The 16741-nt window shown below is 29.1% G+C and overlaps 1 protein-coding gene across 1 annotated transcript in view; it reads right to left on the reverse strand.

Moving 5' to 3' along the window:
* Positions 1-206: 206 nt before the first annotated feature.
* LOC103570407 (RNA-binding protein 27) overlaps positions 207-16741 on the reverse strand; it is a 43872-nt gene continuing 27337 nt past the window's right edge. The window contains exons 5-9 of the mRNA XM_053742311.1: positions 2996-3357; positions 2683-2931; positions 1193-2580; positions 852-1109; positions 207-663 (exon numbers count right to left, since the gene is read on the reverse strand). Coding sequence (XP_053598286.1) covers positions 583-663; positions 852-1109; positions 1193-2580; positions 2683-2931; positions 2996-3357 — 2338 coding nt within the window. The 3' untranslated portion in view covers positions 207-582. The remainder of the gene's footprint in view (positions 664-851; positions 1110-1192; positions 2581-2682; positions 2932-2995; positions 3358-16741) is intronic.

Genomic DNA, 16741 nt, shown 5'->3' on the forward strand with positions numbered 1-16741 from the left:
ATGAGTTGTGACTTTATTTAGTATTAAAATCAGGGATATGAACAGTCTAGTAAATTTAAACGTTTATGTAGGATAACATATTTCAGCAACAGTAAAATCGAACGTGAACACCTGGACTTTTTTATTAGTTGCAAAATATAGTATTATGAAATCATATTTGGAAATTTCACGACAGGATTTTGACATAAATGGAACAATAATTCGTATTGATCTTATACAAAACATAATGATTTTATTGGAGAATTAAGATGATTATTTTACTTTTTTTCGATATTCATTTTTTCATTGACTTTTTTTCAAACATTCACAGTATATTTATTCTCTTTGCAATACTCAAATTTTGTTATATATAGAATTTTAGGCTACCGTTACAACGTAAAATACATTTAATGTAACAATTACCATAACGTTTATTCCAACCTATCACACACGGGTCCTTATGAAAAGTTAAGGAACGTAAATTCTGATATACGTTCATTCAATGTTACAATGATGACGTACGAAGTAAATATATGCTTTCTCATAAGCACAGTAAATCTATAAGTAACTTGTTATAAAGCGTCACAATCGATTAGAGAGTTGCTATCGTCGCCAACTTCTAGACTCTCCATCTTCTTCTTCCTCTTCTTCATTTTCTTCTAATAACATTATTTCAGCGGCACTCTAAAAGTATTGAATTATTTTTTAAACACTACTTTCGACAGATTTTATTTATCCGTTCAGATATTAATGAAGTCTTAATGAAATGAGATTAAGATTTACTACAAATAAAAGTTATCTGATTAAAATGTAATTTATATTACGAATATTTAAAATCTTGTTACTTTTGAAGTTTAGGACATATTTATTACCTCTCCATCTACTTCTTCATCGGGAATTCGTACTTGATCTGAACATACAGAAACAACTGAATGAGAATTAGTATTTATCCCTGCCCCCAAGCCACCACGGTGTAAATGATGTGTTGAAATCCATGTAACAGAAAGCAACCTGTCCTGAAATGTACGACCTTTTAACATTGCAACCTCAGCTTCTTTTCTTGACTTAAAGTTGAGTACAATAGAAGGTGTTGCATCGTCAACTAACTGATTAATTATATTGCCAAATTGCTATAATTTAAAAAAACATTTACAATTCTATAACTGTCTGTATTGACATTAAAAAAAAATTATTTACGTAAAGGTTAGTTTACCTGAAAGTGAGTAAGAACTTCCATTTTTTCTTCTGTTTCATATCCCGATACCAGAAGACTTGTTGGTCGATGATCTATAGAAACATGCATATAATTGCTTCGACCACGATATGTTAATGTATGACCACCACGAATTATTCGAGTTGGTTTTACATTTTTACTCGCAGTTTTACTCGTAGTTATACCTAATGCCGCAGCTTGAGCTCTCAATTCATTTAGCCTTTTTTGCAATTCACCCGCATCTTGACCTTCCTGATGGGCCGTCATAAGATCCAATTCAGCATCGAGTATTTCTTTCTGTGTTTGTTCTCGAGATTTTACTACTGACTTCTTTACTCCAGATTGTCCATTAACCGCAAGATCTTTACGTAGTTGATCAATCGATTGTTGTATGATTTTAATTGTCGCCATTATTGCATCTTTCTGTTCTGGATTTTTTTCTGCTTTTTCAATTAAAGTACGAATTTCCATTAAATTTTTATCCAAAAGTTCTTGTTTTCGTTTTCGAAGATCGGCAGTTATTTTCATTGCTTCTTTACGTTTTTCCTCTTGTTTTTTTTTTAGTGTTTCTTTAACAGCCAATATTTCCTGTGTCTTTTTAATAGCATTGACTTTTTCTTCCCGGGTAAAAATGATTGTTTTAGCTTGTTGAGAAGGAACTAGATGATTTGACATTATTTGTTTTTGTTGTAGTTGTTGCTGTTGTTGCTGCTGTTGTTGTTGTTGTTGTTTTTGTTGTTGGTGTTGTTGTTGCGTTCCTTCTCCTTCTTCTTGTTCGTGATGATCATCGTTGGATCGACGAGTAGGAACATATTCATTTTCTTCTAGTTTTATCGATAAAGGTACAGCAGCACCGAGTCTTTCTTTAACGGATGGACGACATCCAGGTGGAACATTTTCGATAGCACTACATGCAGTATTACTATTAGCATTGTTATGCCAAAAAACTTTAATAAATCTATTATTTAACACTGCTTCAGTACTTCGATATGCAGCTTTTGCTTCAGATGGCAATTGAAATGTAACAAGAGCAGATTCAGAGTCTCCACCGAAATTTACTTGAATATTTACAATTTTACCGAATTTGGAAAAATGATTATTTAGTTGCGTAATATTGTTCAAAGTACGCGGAACCTTCTTGAGTTCTAAAGAACAATTAGCAGAATTATGATTTACACGTTGCTTAGGACCAAGTCGGTTGAAATCAAAAGTTTGTTTTCGCTTGAGTGAATTAGTTGTTTGTAAATGAGTCGTCTCCGGTGGATGTATGTGTGGAATTACGGGAACTCGTATTAACTCACGTTCGCCACGGCCGTAAATTCCAACATTTGATTGATGTCGACTCCATGGTATCCTTGGTTCCATACTTGGAGCATCTGGATTGTATTCTAGAAATAATTTGACATAATACATGTTTATCGAGTTAAAAAAAAAAATGATAAGTAAAACATAACGAAAACTTTCAAGTAAATTATTTATACTTTACATACCCATATTAGAGTGGGGCTGATTTCGCAAATGAGGAGGTGGTAAGCTAGTTAGCGGAATATGAGGTGGTTGTACGGTACCATTTTGTCCTAAAGATGGTTCTGGTATTGGAGCGACTGTATCGGTACCTGGAGCTTGAGCACCATGAGGTCCGAAAGTCAAGACTCGACTAAGAGCCACATCTTCAAGCACAACAGGATCAGTCCCATGATCATATAGGCAGAGATCTCCGCGCATGCAATATCCTTTCTCTAAATTGAAAAAAATTGTATTTATTTTGTATTTAAAGTTTATATATTAATAGTATATAATAACCATCAAAATCGCGGCAGCGTCGTTTAAGTGAAAATCCTCCAGTCTGATTGTTAGAAATATTAGATGTTACGGCAACAACACTCTGAATTGATTGGCTTGTCGTGGATAATCTCATATCGATATCCCCATGGTTACTATCTTGTGTAGGTGTACCAGCTGGGCTATTATCAATGCGTTCTAATCTGCTCGTATCAACTAATCTTTCTATTCTGTCTAAATTTTTTTTCTCAGTTGATTTAGATCGTGATCTTGAACGTAATGGTGTAGGTGATCTATTGCGAAATCGCAGTCTGTGATCGCGGCTATCGACAATTTCACGCATCCTTATTCGTATTGATGATGAACTACGACTTCGGCTTCGTCTAGTACAAAAAAAAAATTGAATTACTTTTCCATTCTCGATTTCAACCCTCTAACTAAACACTTCCTACATTAGATATGCGCAAAATACTAGATGAATTGTATCTGGAAAAACTTAAAACAGTTACTACAAAGTAATTACTAATTTTTTCAAACTAAAAAAAAAATTAGATACATTTCTTTAATTCTTGAAAATGAAATTATATAGTTAAAATAACAAAAACATTATATATTACAATTTCGAAAAATTGGAACAAATAAAAAACTCACTTATAATTTCAATATTAGGCAATTTTAAATATTTTTACCTGAAAATTTAACTAGAAACTCTTTAAATAGTGTATCACGAAAGAAATTATTTTATTATTAATGGCGTTAAAAAAATACTAATTTAAACAATTAAAAAAATAATTTCTCAACAAAAAATGTACAAATTTTTTCATTATTTTTTCAACACATTCAGCGAATTAATGCACAGAATCGAAATTTGAATTTATATAGCTGAAATTATTAGCAATGAAATACCATAATATAATAGTAATTATTATGCAGATTCAGCGCATCCAAATACATGGTCCTAGGTGGGACCGGTCCAAGGTACAGAGCACTTTTTTTTTGTGGTCCTGTGAAATTGCTAGTGCATCAAAATGTTATTTATGAATTTAATTTTTTAATTAAATTGTAAAATAACAATCCACGAAAAAAAAATTCAGAGAACGGTTGATCCTGTAGATCACCTTCAAAATTTCCCGCTGTTTTTGAGCTCGCAAACATTATTGTGAATACACTTTAAATCTCTTGGTGCTCAAAAAAACTCCTTAGAAGTAAACTTTTGGAGCAAGAGAATTTTTTTCTTGGGCCAAGAGATTTTTTCTTGGCCTAAGGGGCTTTTTTTTCATTCAAGATGTTTATTTTTTGAAGCAAAAAAATTTTTTTGTTGGGACAAGAAAAAGTTTATCGGTGCAAGTAAACTTTTTTTCGTTCCAAACGTTGATTTTTTGGAGTGAGAAAATTCTTTTCTTAGGGCAAAAAAAAGTTTCTTGGTTCAAGAAAACTTTTTTTCAAAACGTTGATTTTTGGGAGTGAGATGACTTATTTTCTTTAGCCAAGAAGTTTTCAATTTCACTTCAAAAATAAATTTTTTTGGAGCAAGAGAATTTACTGTCTTGAACCAAAAAAGAGTGTTCGAATCAAGTGTTTCATTTTTATTGAATCAAAAAAGAAAATTCGGAAGACAATATTTTTCTTAACACAAGTTAACTGTTTTTTCTGTGTAGAGATTTGAGCAGAAATAAGTGTAAGTAATTAAAATGAAGAGTAAAAGAATTTTGAATTGAATCATAACATCGAAATATAAAGATCCAAGGAAAATTCAGAAAATGATAATTTTTTTAGCATTTTGTGGACGGAATTTCCTAAACCATTAAACTGATTTCAATGGACTATGCGATGATTACAAGAGACTGTTAAAGATGATGATTTGGTGAAATTTTTGACTCAATTAGTCAATTACATTATTTGCGATCCAAAAAAATTAAGGTGAGGTTTTATTTTTCAAATTCTTTTATAAATGATATCTCTCAAGCGAATTGACCGATTAAGATGGAACTTGTGACAATTGTCGCGTTACGTCAAACTCTAGAACTGATTAGATTTCGAAATCGATTTATCAAGAAAATAGTTTTGGATGGAATACCATTGAAAAACTAAAAAAACTACAAAATTTTCAATAAAAAAGTGAAAAAAAAATATGTTATCTAAGTTTTTTGGATAAATGTCAATACGCTCTCATAAATCCGCCGAAAAGCTGAAAAAAATGGCACCAAAACGAAGTCTGTATCTCAAATACTTTTTTTTTTATCGTGAAAAACGTAGGCAGCCCCACTTCTATACAATTACCCAATTTATAATCAGATTTTAACAATTAAGTAATTTTAAACCTTGGTAATTTTATTTTATTGATAATTGAGTTGAACTTTCAAAGTTTACGTTAGATAAAATTAGTATTAAAATAATTACGTATCTTTTATGAATTTAAATTTAAATTTTAAACTTAAGTTAGTTCAAACATGTCAGTACAGATGGCTTGACAGAAAGTTCTTAATAATAATAATCAATTATATTTGAAAACGTTGTAGCATAGACTAAACCGTAATATTCAAAGTTTTGAGTGTTAAGTAATAACAACTAATTTAGCTTTCATAATAATAATGAGTCTGATTATGGTATTGCTGTTAAGATATAAGGTCTTTCTGCATAGTTTCTATGTAATAGACAATTGAATTATAATAATAAGGTATACAATCTAACCTAATATATGGTGCTACTACAATTGTCATGTACTTAATAAAAAAATTTTTGGATTTTGTTTTTAGTTGCTGAGGAAGTCATAAATAAATGACGAAACGTTCAATTTATTTAAATTAATTCATTTATTTCCTGGTCCTATTTCCTACGAATGTAATAGTTATTTTTAAAAAAATTTTATTTTTGAAACATCTCCGAACGCGCCCTACTGATTAAGCTCAAATTTTCACTGGTTATAGTATTTAATAAGCCGCGTCGAATGACACCTTAACGATCAAAATCGGTTTATCCGTTCAAAAGTTACAGATATTTACAAACGTATGTACGTACATACACACATACATACACTTGGACATCTTGAAATTAGTCAGAATAACTTCATAGAACCTCAAAACGTCGAGATCTGATAGAAATTCGATTTTCGACAATCGGACCGAAACCAATAACTTCCCGAATTTTTGAAAATTTTCAATTTTTTTAGCGGGAAGTTAAAAAATATTTTAGTTATAAGTGGCTGAGGAAGCCATTTTTAAGTAGATTGTAACCAACTTACGTTAGGAGGTACAGCGATTAAATCTGTGCAATAATTATCATGCAAATAAAAAAATGTAACTAAAAATATATGCATAGATCAATATTCAATTAAAATGTATTTTAATACATTAATAAAACATATTAAAATGAGTTTTGTTGTTGAAATTTGAGGGTCAATAACGGCTTAATTTCAAACGTATGATGGAGTTGTTGACCCTAAAATTCTAACTTACTGCGAGCGAAGTTATCCGTTTAATTAAATGTCTATAAAATGTAAAAATAGCAATATTTATAGTTTTCTTCAATTATTTTCGACTATTTTTCATAATACAGTGATAAAGTAACATTTAATATTCATTTTTATAAATAAAAGATCATAATTAGATTTTGGAAGTACATTCTTGGAGTGATAAAATTATTGTAAAAATAATGTCAATTTCGATAGTATTTAAATTGTTATGACTCTTTTAATTGATTAATAATTATATTATGAAAAAATGATTTTTTTTATTGTTCTTTTATTCAAGTTTAAAAAAAAAAGACAACGAATAAATATGAGTTTAGTATAGTGCCCGATAGCTCAACTGATAGAGCACTTGGCGTGATACCGACATGGTCTGGGTTCGATTTCCAGTTCAGGCTATCTATATTTTTCTCAATTTATCTATAAATTGTCTTATTGAGAAGGTTTGCATGTTAGGTTTCAACTATATTAAATTGGTGTACTACCATACGATAAACAGTGTGGCTCATTAAGTTATGGATCAAATTGAACGGAAAATAGTATAGTGCTGGATAGCTCAACTGGTAGAGCACTCGGTGCGATTCCGACATGGTCTGTGCTCGATTCCCAGTTCGGGCTATCTATATTTTTCTCAATTTATCTATAAATTGTCTTATTGAGAAGGTTTTCATGTTTAGATTTCTACTATATTAAATTGGTTTTTTTATATAGTGGAAACCAATTTAATATAATGGAAACCTAAACATGCAAATCTCAATCAGACAATTTATAGATAAATTGAGAAAAATATAGGGGGCGTTCCATGCCAAATCGGACACCACTTAGCTTTTGCACCTCAGATTTTTTTGTAACTTTTTTAACTTTTAATATAGGTTGAAAGAGGCCTTCATGATTTTTTTCAAATTTTTTCCCCCAACCATTTTCGAAATATCGAATTTCGAAACATGTAGATTTTTTTTTCAAATGCCTGTAACTTCGCGAAAAGTGGTTTAAAAAAAAATTTCAAAGAGACAAATTTTCATTTTTAGACATCTTATCAGTAAAGAATATCGAAAAATTTATTTGAACCACGCTTCTATTGAAATTTAAACTTTTTCGTAAAAACTGTCGATTTATAAAAAAGCACGTACTGATCGATTTTCCTCTTTATTTTTCACGGCAAACTGTCACCTATTCTACAACTTTTCCAAATATGCTAATAATGGGACAACGATGGAATCTATTTTTTTTTTTTTAATTTTTTAAATTTGATATTCCAGTTTTTTTTAAAGAAAAATGTCTTAAAATAATAGCATTCAATTTGATCTGTAACTTATTGAGCCATACCGTCCATCGTACGGTAATACACCAATTTAATATAGTGGAAACCTAAACATGCAAACCTTCTCAATAAGACAATTTATAGATAAATTGAGAAAAATATAGATAGCCCGAACTGGGAATTGAGCCCAGACCATGTCGGTATCGCGCCGAGTGCTCTACCAGTTGAGCTATCCAGCACTTTACTATGTTCCGTTCAATTTTATCTTTAACTTATTTAGCCACACCGTCCATCGCACGGTAATACACCAATTTAATATAGTGAAAACCTAAACATGCAAACCTTCTCAATAAGACAATTTATAGATAAATTGAGAAAAATATAGATAGCCCGAACTGGGAATTGAGCCCAGACCATGTCGGTTTCGCGCCGAGTGCTCTAGCAGTTGAGCTATCCGGCACTATACTATATTCCGTTCAAATTAAATTTATAACTTATTAAGCCACACGGTCCATCGTACGGTAATACTTCAATTGTATATAGTGGAAACCTAAACAGTGTTGATTTTTGAATTTTGCTCTATAATCGATAGAGGCAGTGCGAAGTCTGCCGGGTCAGCTAGTTTATGTATATAAATAATAATTTTAGTTTATTCATACTTAGTAAGTGCTTCATAACCTAATCATGGTTTGTGTAATTTGAGGGTCAGAAACTGCGACTTGAAAAATTCTGAGGGTCAGAAACTGGGTTTCTAAATGTTAATTTAAATTATTAATCCAATTCAAGTAATTATTTTACGCGCATGATTTAACAAATCCTAAACTAGTCGATAAAATTATTATTTTTCTCATTAAGTTAAACCTTACATTAATTATTGTAGTATAACCTCAACCGGCATTCTAAAAAGATCAGAAACTGAGCCCCTTACTTCAATTGCAAACCAGACATAGTTGAGAATGGAAGTTTGAATAAGTTTATAAGATTAACAAATGACACTGGAGTTCTTATCTTATTAATGATTCTTATACTGATACTAATAATAACTATGGCGTCGGTTTAGTTTTGATAGATAGAAAGTTCAGATCGATACACGAAGAAAAATGGACCTCAATAGTCTGCAAATTTTGATTATGCAAACTTGAAACAGGAAATGGAGTCACAAAAATATTATATGCTGCACTACAAAAAATATTACACACTTAAAATTTATTGATGAATTGTAGTAAAAATTATTCATTTATAATGGGGATTATAGTAGAAAATATAAGATTTCCAGGGGCTCACAATATTAATTTTAGTATACAGCACGGTCATTTTTTGTGACTCAACTTCCTGTTCCAACTTGATCCAAATTGAATTTATATCATCTGAAAATTTTTTAATACCTATTTGAAAATATTACAAAAAAAATTTTCTGAGAAAATTTCAGCCCTCAATTTTGATTTTGATAACTTCCTACTTATTTATGAAAGTTTACCATTTATTTAACATGTGAATCTAAGATTTTTTTATTTAATTATATACAACTTAACTACATTTTGTGTTAGTCCACTGTCCATAGGCAGTAATTAGAAGGGATTCCTTGCTCTTCAAAAGTATCTATAGTAGCATATGTGTAACGACGGATTCCCCCGATAGAAAATCCTAGTCAATTTTCAATGATTTTTTATTGTTTTTTGAGTTTTTGGTAAACAGATAGACTTACAGCAAAAAAGTAAATGACAATTTCTTAGGAAATTTAATTCTCTACATAAAAGGTTCTCTGATTCTAACTCGTTGTGTTAATAGTCTAGGAGGTATAAAAAGAATCGAATGTTTTAAAACTTAAATTCATAAATTATTTTCATGTTATCATATTCAGTTTATCGTATTTAAAATTTGATTTTATAATGTTAAATAATCATCGTTTCTATGTTTTACTGATTTATAATTAATCGGTGACTTGAAAGAATGGGTCCTTGAAGTATTAACGCTACAAGGTTGAATATCAAAATGAAAATAATAAGAAAAATTTGTATCAAGTGTCTTTAAATTGTGGTATAAATTCGTTCATAATGATCTCATAGACAACTCTCAGTTTTTTGAATGTGTTGAGATACTTTTAATAGCCGGGATTATCGTTTTAGGAATCGAGATCACAATTATATACTATAAACTTGATAATATGAAGATATTGTAAGTTTTAAAAGATTCGATTTTTTATATCTCCTAAACTATCAACACTACGAGTTTGACTCAAAGGACCTTATTTGTAAAGAATTCAATTTACTATAAAATTGTCATTTGCACGAAAGCGTTGAGGGTGCTGTACCGTCGAAAAGCCTAGATAGCCTGATACACTCATATAAAATTAATTCTGTTATTCTTATCTCAGAAACAAAACTTAGACTTAATTTCTCTTTGAGACCTTTTTCATAGAAAATTATATAATCTTTCAAATATATCGATAAATAATCACTACTCATTATAAAAAAATAAAAATATTAAAAAACATTAGTATCTTTAATATAATGGCCATTATTTCGAAAAATTTCAATTAGACATAATTTCTTCAGAGGCCCGTTTTTGTAAAGACTAAAATTTCCAATGAGGAACGTACTCACATTACTATAATTCATGGTTACAAAGTATGGAGATCGCAAAAAAAGTGAAATTTTGATATAAAATCGTCATTATCTCAAAAACTATTAATCTTTCATAATTTTGTCAGACGACCTTTTTTGTCGAGAATCAAATTTCCTATGAAAATAAGTATCTGAATGAATTTCTTTCCGACTTTGAACATTCACTTCATTTGGCGAGCCTAAGATATCTGCCTAAAATTTTTGCCTTCCGCACACATTTTTTTATAAGCGTTATAAACGATATTTTCGCTATTAATAATTTGAATTGAAAAAAGCAGATTTTTGGCCCACTTTAATGTTGAAACGGAATCTCGTAAATTTACTACGAAATAGTTACTTTAACTATACTTTTCTGTTACTGTTAACTAATATCATATCAGTCAACGAAACTGCAGTTAATAGTGGAGGTCTCATTGAACTGTTTTTTACAGTTTAGAAAGCCATTTTTTTCTCTCAGTGTGGTTATTAGACACCTCTAGAAAATTCCCACCGAAAATCAGCTCTTAATTTCAATAGGAACTAACGTCCTCCGCATTACAGTTTTCGATTTTTTTCTCAGTCCAACAGAAAACAATTCATCTCTCTTTCATTGATTCATCAACAAAACTTAACACATTTTTTGTTAGGAACTTGAATGCTCTACAAAAAAGGTTTCCTATATTTTTATCGTACCTCACCATTCAAAAAATATTAAATATTGAAGTTCGTTTATTTTAAGACACATTTGTTTTTTGCTTATGAAGTTTATAGATTGTAAACAAATAAGGAGTATGAAATTACGGTTTTCCAGAACTGGATCTTAATCGATCAGGGTCGTTGTAAAATTTATTTGTAAGAGAAGGATGAGGAAGGATAATTGATAATTAATTGGCATTTTATTTAAAATAACAATTGCACGACTCACGATGCGAAGCATCAAAGTGTGCTTTACGATCGAAAAATTTTTTTCGCCTCACGCCGGCAAGTATTTCAAATGTTATACCCTTGTTGGTTCACGGAATTGAGATATATTGCATACTATTTTGAAGATAATTTAATGGAGATTAGTTCCATACTTTTTAAAAATTTATTTGGTTCTATAAAAACGGAAAAAACATCAAAATATTGAAAAAAAAATTTCTGTCCGTCAAGTATGAAACCCGTAGACACGATAACTTGCGAAAAAATCCAGTAATTAAATAAAATTTTTTTTTAAAAAATTCTTTGAAAGACTTGTAAGTTCCCTATTGTAAATGGCTTTGTAACTCTGTGTCGTTTAATTACAATTAATAAAAGAATAAAAAAGGCTGCCCGAAAAAAAATGTTCATATATAATTGTATATAACTATATATGATCATACATAGTTATATATAATCTTGTATATGTATCCATATATAATCATATATAATTATATATAAATTATATATAATATAATATATATGGACAAGAGAAAGATAAATTCAACGTGTGTGTGTGTGTGTGTGTGTGTGTGAAATGAAATAATTCCAGGGGAAATTTTAATTAAATATTTTGGAAATAATTGGATCCAGGGGATCAGGCCGGTGGCAAGTACTAAAGTCCAGGGGACTAAAATTTAATTAGATCCAGGGGATCAGGCCAGGGGCTAATTGAATATTTTGTTTAATATAAATTCCAGGGGACTAAATTTTATTTAAGATCCAGGGGATCAGGCCTGGGGCCAAGTTATAGTAATAAGTCTAAGGGACTAAATGTTGAATAGATGATAAATTATTGTGTAATAAATTTAATTCCTCATCCTTTCTTACTCTCATAATATTCAACGACCCTGAAATGAATTTAATATAACATCTCCGGTACTGGAAGGCAGAGTCTTATTTTCCAGTGGCGCCCTTATTAACAACAATTAATAAAGGGCCCAAACTTGGCAAGGTTGAAAATTACCCTGTTGCACGGGATTACTCGTCGACATAATTATACATGCGTATGTCTGCTACTTTCTCTAGAAAAAAGTACATTTTATTTAGGTACAGGTATAGAACATTAGAGGTAATGACATTTTGAAGCCATTTAATATTGGGTACATTATTTATATAATATCACCTTTGACCAAAACACATCTATACTTATACAAATCGCCCTGATAAATAACATAAGTAGTACATCCGTCTGGCGTCTATAGTGAACAATTGGTAAATAAGTTAGGATTGAAACGTTTATGAATATCCATTTTGTGAAAGAATGATTTTAGAATATTTTGTACAACAAATGCGTTGATGGAATTCCATAAGTTTTTATTGGATTCTAAAAAATTTTGGTCTTTTTACCCCATTAAAAACGTTTCTCATAATTTTTTTAAATTTTTTCACTGAACCAATAAAAAAATTATAAATGTTTGATAAAAATTGCTTTTTTTATTATAAATAGCTATAATTTTTTCAAAATTTGACTGATTAAGATCTTTTTTCTCAAAATTTCCTTTTTCAAATGTACATTTTGAAAAAAAATACGAAAAAATTATTTTTAACTATCTTCTTTGTTTTTTTTTAGATTTTTGGAAAAAATCAAAAATTTTTCAATATTTACCATTTCTGATTTTTTTTCGTTATGTAAAACCTTGACATTTACTGCAAATCCTCAAATTATTTCAAAGTCATATTTTTTCGAATTAGATTTTCTTTTCCAAATAAAAAAAAAAAAAAACATTTTTAACTAGCATTATTTCTTATGACACCATTCTGGCAATTTTCGAAAGTGCTCAGATAACTATATATATAGGTACTAAGTAAGACAACTTAGTCAAAAGCAAGTCAAAACCAAACGTATTTTTATCTCTTAAAATATGTTTTTCATTTATAAAAAAAAAAAGAAACTTCAATTTGACTTACTTTTGTCTTCCTAGACTTGCTTTATTTGAAATTTTTTAAATTACGTCAAAATCAAGTTATTTTTTAGACCCGGATCAGCGCGATATCGACATGGTCTGGGTTCGATTCCCAATTCAGGCTATCTATATTTTGCTCAATTTATCTGTAAATTGTCTTATTGAGAAAGTTAATTGTAAGTATGGTTTCACTATATTTTAAAATTCATCAATTTTTAAAAATAGCGAAACCTAAACTTACAATTGACCTTTCCGAGAAAAATTTTTTATATAATTATATATAACTAGATTATATATAATTATATGTGATTATATACAATTATATATGATTATATATAATTATCTATGATTATATTTGGCCATTTTTAAAATATATAATTATATAAAATCTAGTTATATATCATTATATATAATTTTATATGAATATATATAAAAAAATTTTCTCGGGTTTTAAGTCGTTCAAAAAAAAATTTTGGAATTATTCGTAAAGTTTCGAATAGTTCGAGTATTTACGAATAATTCGGAAAGTTTTGAATTACTCGAAAAATAAAAACTACTTATACAGCAGTTCATGATTTTAAAATTTTTCAGAATTAATTTTAATTTTATTTATTTAACTTTTAATTGCTGTCTACAAATGTTATTCGCGGTTAATGACAGTTGAAATGTACGATAAATATTTTGGTGTAATATTTGGTTAATACCAAAATATATATTGTTATTAAATGCTTTGAAAGAACTAAGTCTCTACAATACTTTGAATCCCTCAAGTTTTGAAGAATCGAATTCCTACGAATCAATTTTGATCACCTGTCTCTAACGGATTCGAAACGATTAAAAAGAATTTAAAAGAACAAATACTTTCAAATTGCTTTTAATCGCTAAATGATAATTTAAATTTCGGGTTCATTGGGAGATTTAAAACGATTGAAAGAAATTCAAATTTTTTAATATCTTCGAATCTCTTTTAATCACTCAATAATATTTTAATTTCTGGTTCATTCGGAGATTGGAGAAAATTCGGAGATATTCGATTTTTTGAGTATCTTCGAATCCTTTTCACTTTGAATCGCTTTAAATACTTTATAATCGTTCAGGTGAATTCAAAAGTATATAAGCTTGATCGCTTACATCACTTTAAATACATTATACTCGTTGAGAAGAATTCAAAAGTATTTGAACTTGATTATTTTAAATCGCTTTAAATACTTTATAATCGTTCTAAGGCGGATTTGAATCACGGTGGAAACACCGTGGACCCACGGTGGTTTTGTGCCATTTTATCACCGTGGTTGCATGGTGTATCCACCGTGATTAAACGGTATATCCACTGATTTTTATATATAATATAAATCTTTATAGTTTAATTTCATATATATTTATATATATATATATATATATATATACTGAAAAAAAAAATGTGGTTATCGTAACCACCTGAAGTATTGATAGTGGTAGATAGTTGTTATAACAAAATATATCGTTAACTTGGCGATGAGATTGCTGCATTGACTATCTTCAATTTGAAATAAAAGTATTGTCAATTTAACCATATTCTTTGGTTATGTTCCCCATACTTAGTATTGCTGTTTTAACGATTCCTATAGATTGCTATCATAGCAATCCAAATTGTTAACATAGCAATCCATATGGTTAATATAGCAATCCGGATTGTAAATATATCAATACGTATTGTTAATGCAGCAATACGTATTGCCGTAGGAACCATAACCAAAATAGTTGACTTAATGAAACATTGTATGGATAAAATAGCGATCTAGTCTTTACGCAAATAAAGTATTGTTATATTAACAATCTACGATTTTCTAAACTTTAGATGGTTACTCTAACCTAACGATATTACAATTACAACAATATTTTTTTTTCAGTGTATATATATATATATATATATATATATATATATATATATATATATATATATATATATGAGGCATTCCGCGCCAAATCGGACAGTTTTGAGAATTTTCATTTTTAATTTCTATTATTTTTTCATATTTTTTAGTACTCATCAAAAAACTTATCCTCCTAAATTTTGAGATTTTTTTCGATCATTGGTTCAAAAGCTATGAAATTTTTTAAAAAACCGCTCTTTTCATGGTTTTTTGCTTATAACTTTTTGGAAAATATTTTAAATAAAAAAACTCAAAGAATAAAAAAGTTTTGTTATTCCATGTACTTTAAAAAAAAAATACAAATAATTTTTTAGAAAAATTTTTCTGCGTTATTTTTGAATTTTAAAACTTTAAAGTCATTTTCTGAAAATCATGCATATTTGGATTTTCCTGAAAATTTGTGTCAACAAATTACTATCTGTGCCACAACTTTTCAGATGGTTCCGGTCGTGGGACCTTCGCGGCTACTTTTTTTTTTCGATTATTGAAAATTAAAAAAATTTTTTTTTCGCTATAAATTATTGTCCGTACCGATTTTTGACACTGTGCACTTGTTTTTATTACATATTAAAAATTGATTTCGATATTTTTTCATTCTTAGTATGGATTCAAAAGCAGTAAGCAAAAGTTAATGCTATTTATGAGCACTTATAATAAAGGTTTTGATTTATTGAGAAGCAACTATTTTGAACAAAAAAAACATTAGATTTGCTATACAATTCAGCCAAGACCATTACAGGAGCTCTAAAATATCATATAATTATTCGATAAAGCGACGGAGCTATATTCACTGAGGAGTACTCTAGTTCATAAAACAATCATTGATGTAAAATTTTGAAAGAACACGGAAATAATTAAAAACGTTTGTAAGACAGTTTCGTCGCTTTTTCGAATAATTATATGATATTTTCAAGCTCGTGTAATGATCTTAGCTGAATTACATAGAAAATCTAATGTTTCTTTTGCTTCAAAATAGTTGCTTCTCAATAAATCAAAACATTTATTATAACTGCTCATAAATAGCATCAACTTTTGCTTACTGTTTTTAAATCCCTACTCAGAACAAAAAAATATCGAAATTAATTTTTAATATGTAATAAAAACAAGTGCACAGTGTAAAAAATCGGTACGGACAATAATTTATAGCGGAAAAAAAATTTTTTCAATTTTCAATAATCGAAAAAAAATAGTAGCCACGGGGGTCCCACGACCGGAACCACCTTGGGAAGTTGTGGAATATATAGTAGTTTGTTGACAGAAATTTTCAGGAAAATCCAAATAAGGTAAATGCCCAATACCGGAACGGGACCCAATACCGGAACGATTTGATAATCATTATATTATATTTCAACTCGTACGCGATGAAACTAAATAAAACTTTCTTTATTTGAAACCTTAATCTTTCAGTTAAAAAATAAGATATAAAATAGATTTTAGAAAATATTTAAAATATGAAAAAAAAAATGTTAATTAGAGCAATAGTCTCGGATTCATGACCTTTTCATATCTCTTAATGGTTTTGCTAAGAAATCAGTCAATGATCAGTCTTAAGCTTATAGAAAATGGATAGAATTACTTTTCAATAATTTTATTTTTGTATATGCATCTTGAATCACATAAAATTCAAGAAAACATATTAAAAATATGAAAAAAAATAGTA

Source organism: Microplitis demolitor, chromosome 1 (genome assembly GCF_026212275.2).
Source record: "Microplitis demolitor isolate Queensland-Clemson2020A chromosome 1, iyMicDemo2.1a, whole genome shotgun sequence".
Lineage (NCBI taxonomy): Eukaryota > Metazoa > Arthropoda > Insecta > Hymenoptera > Braconidae > Microplitis > Microplitis demolitor.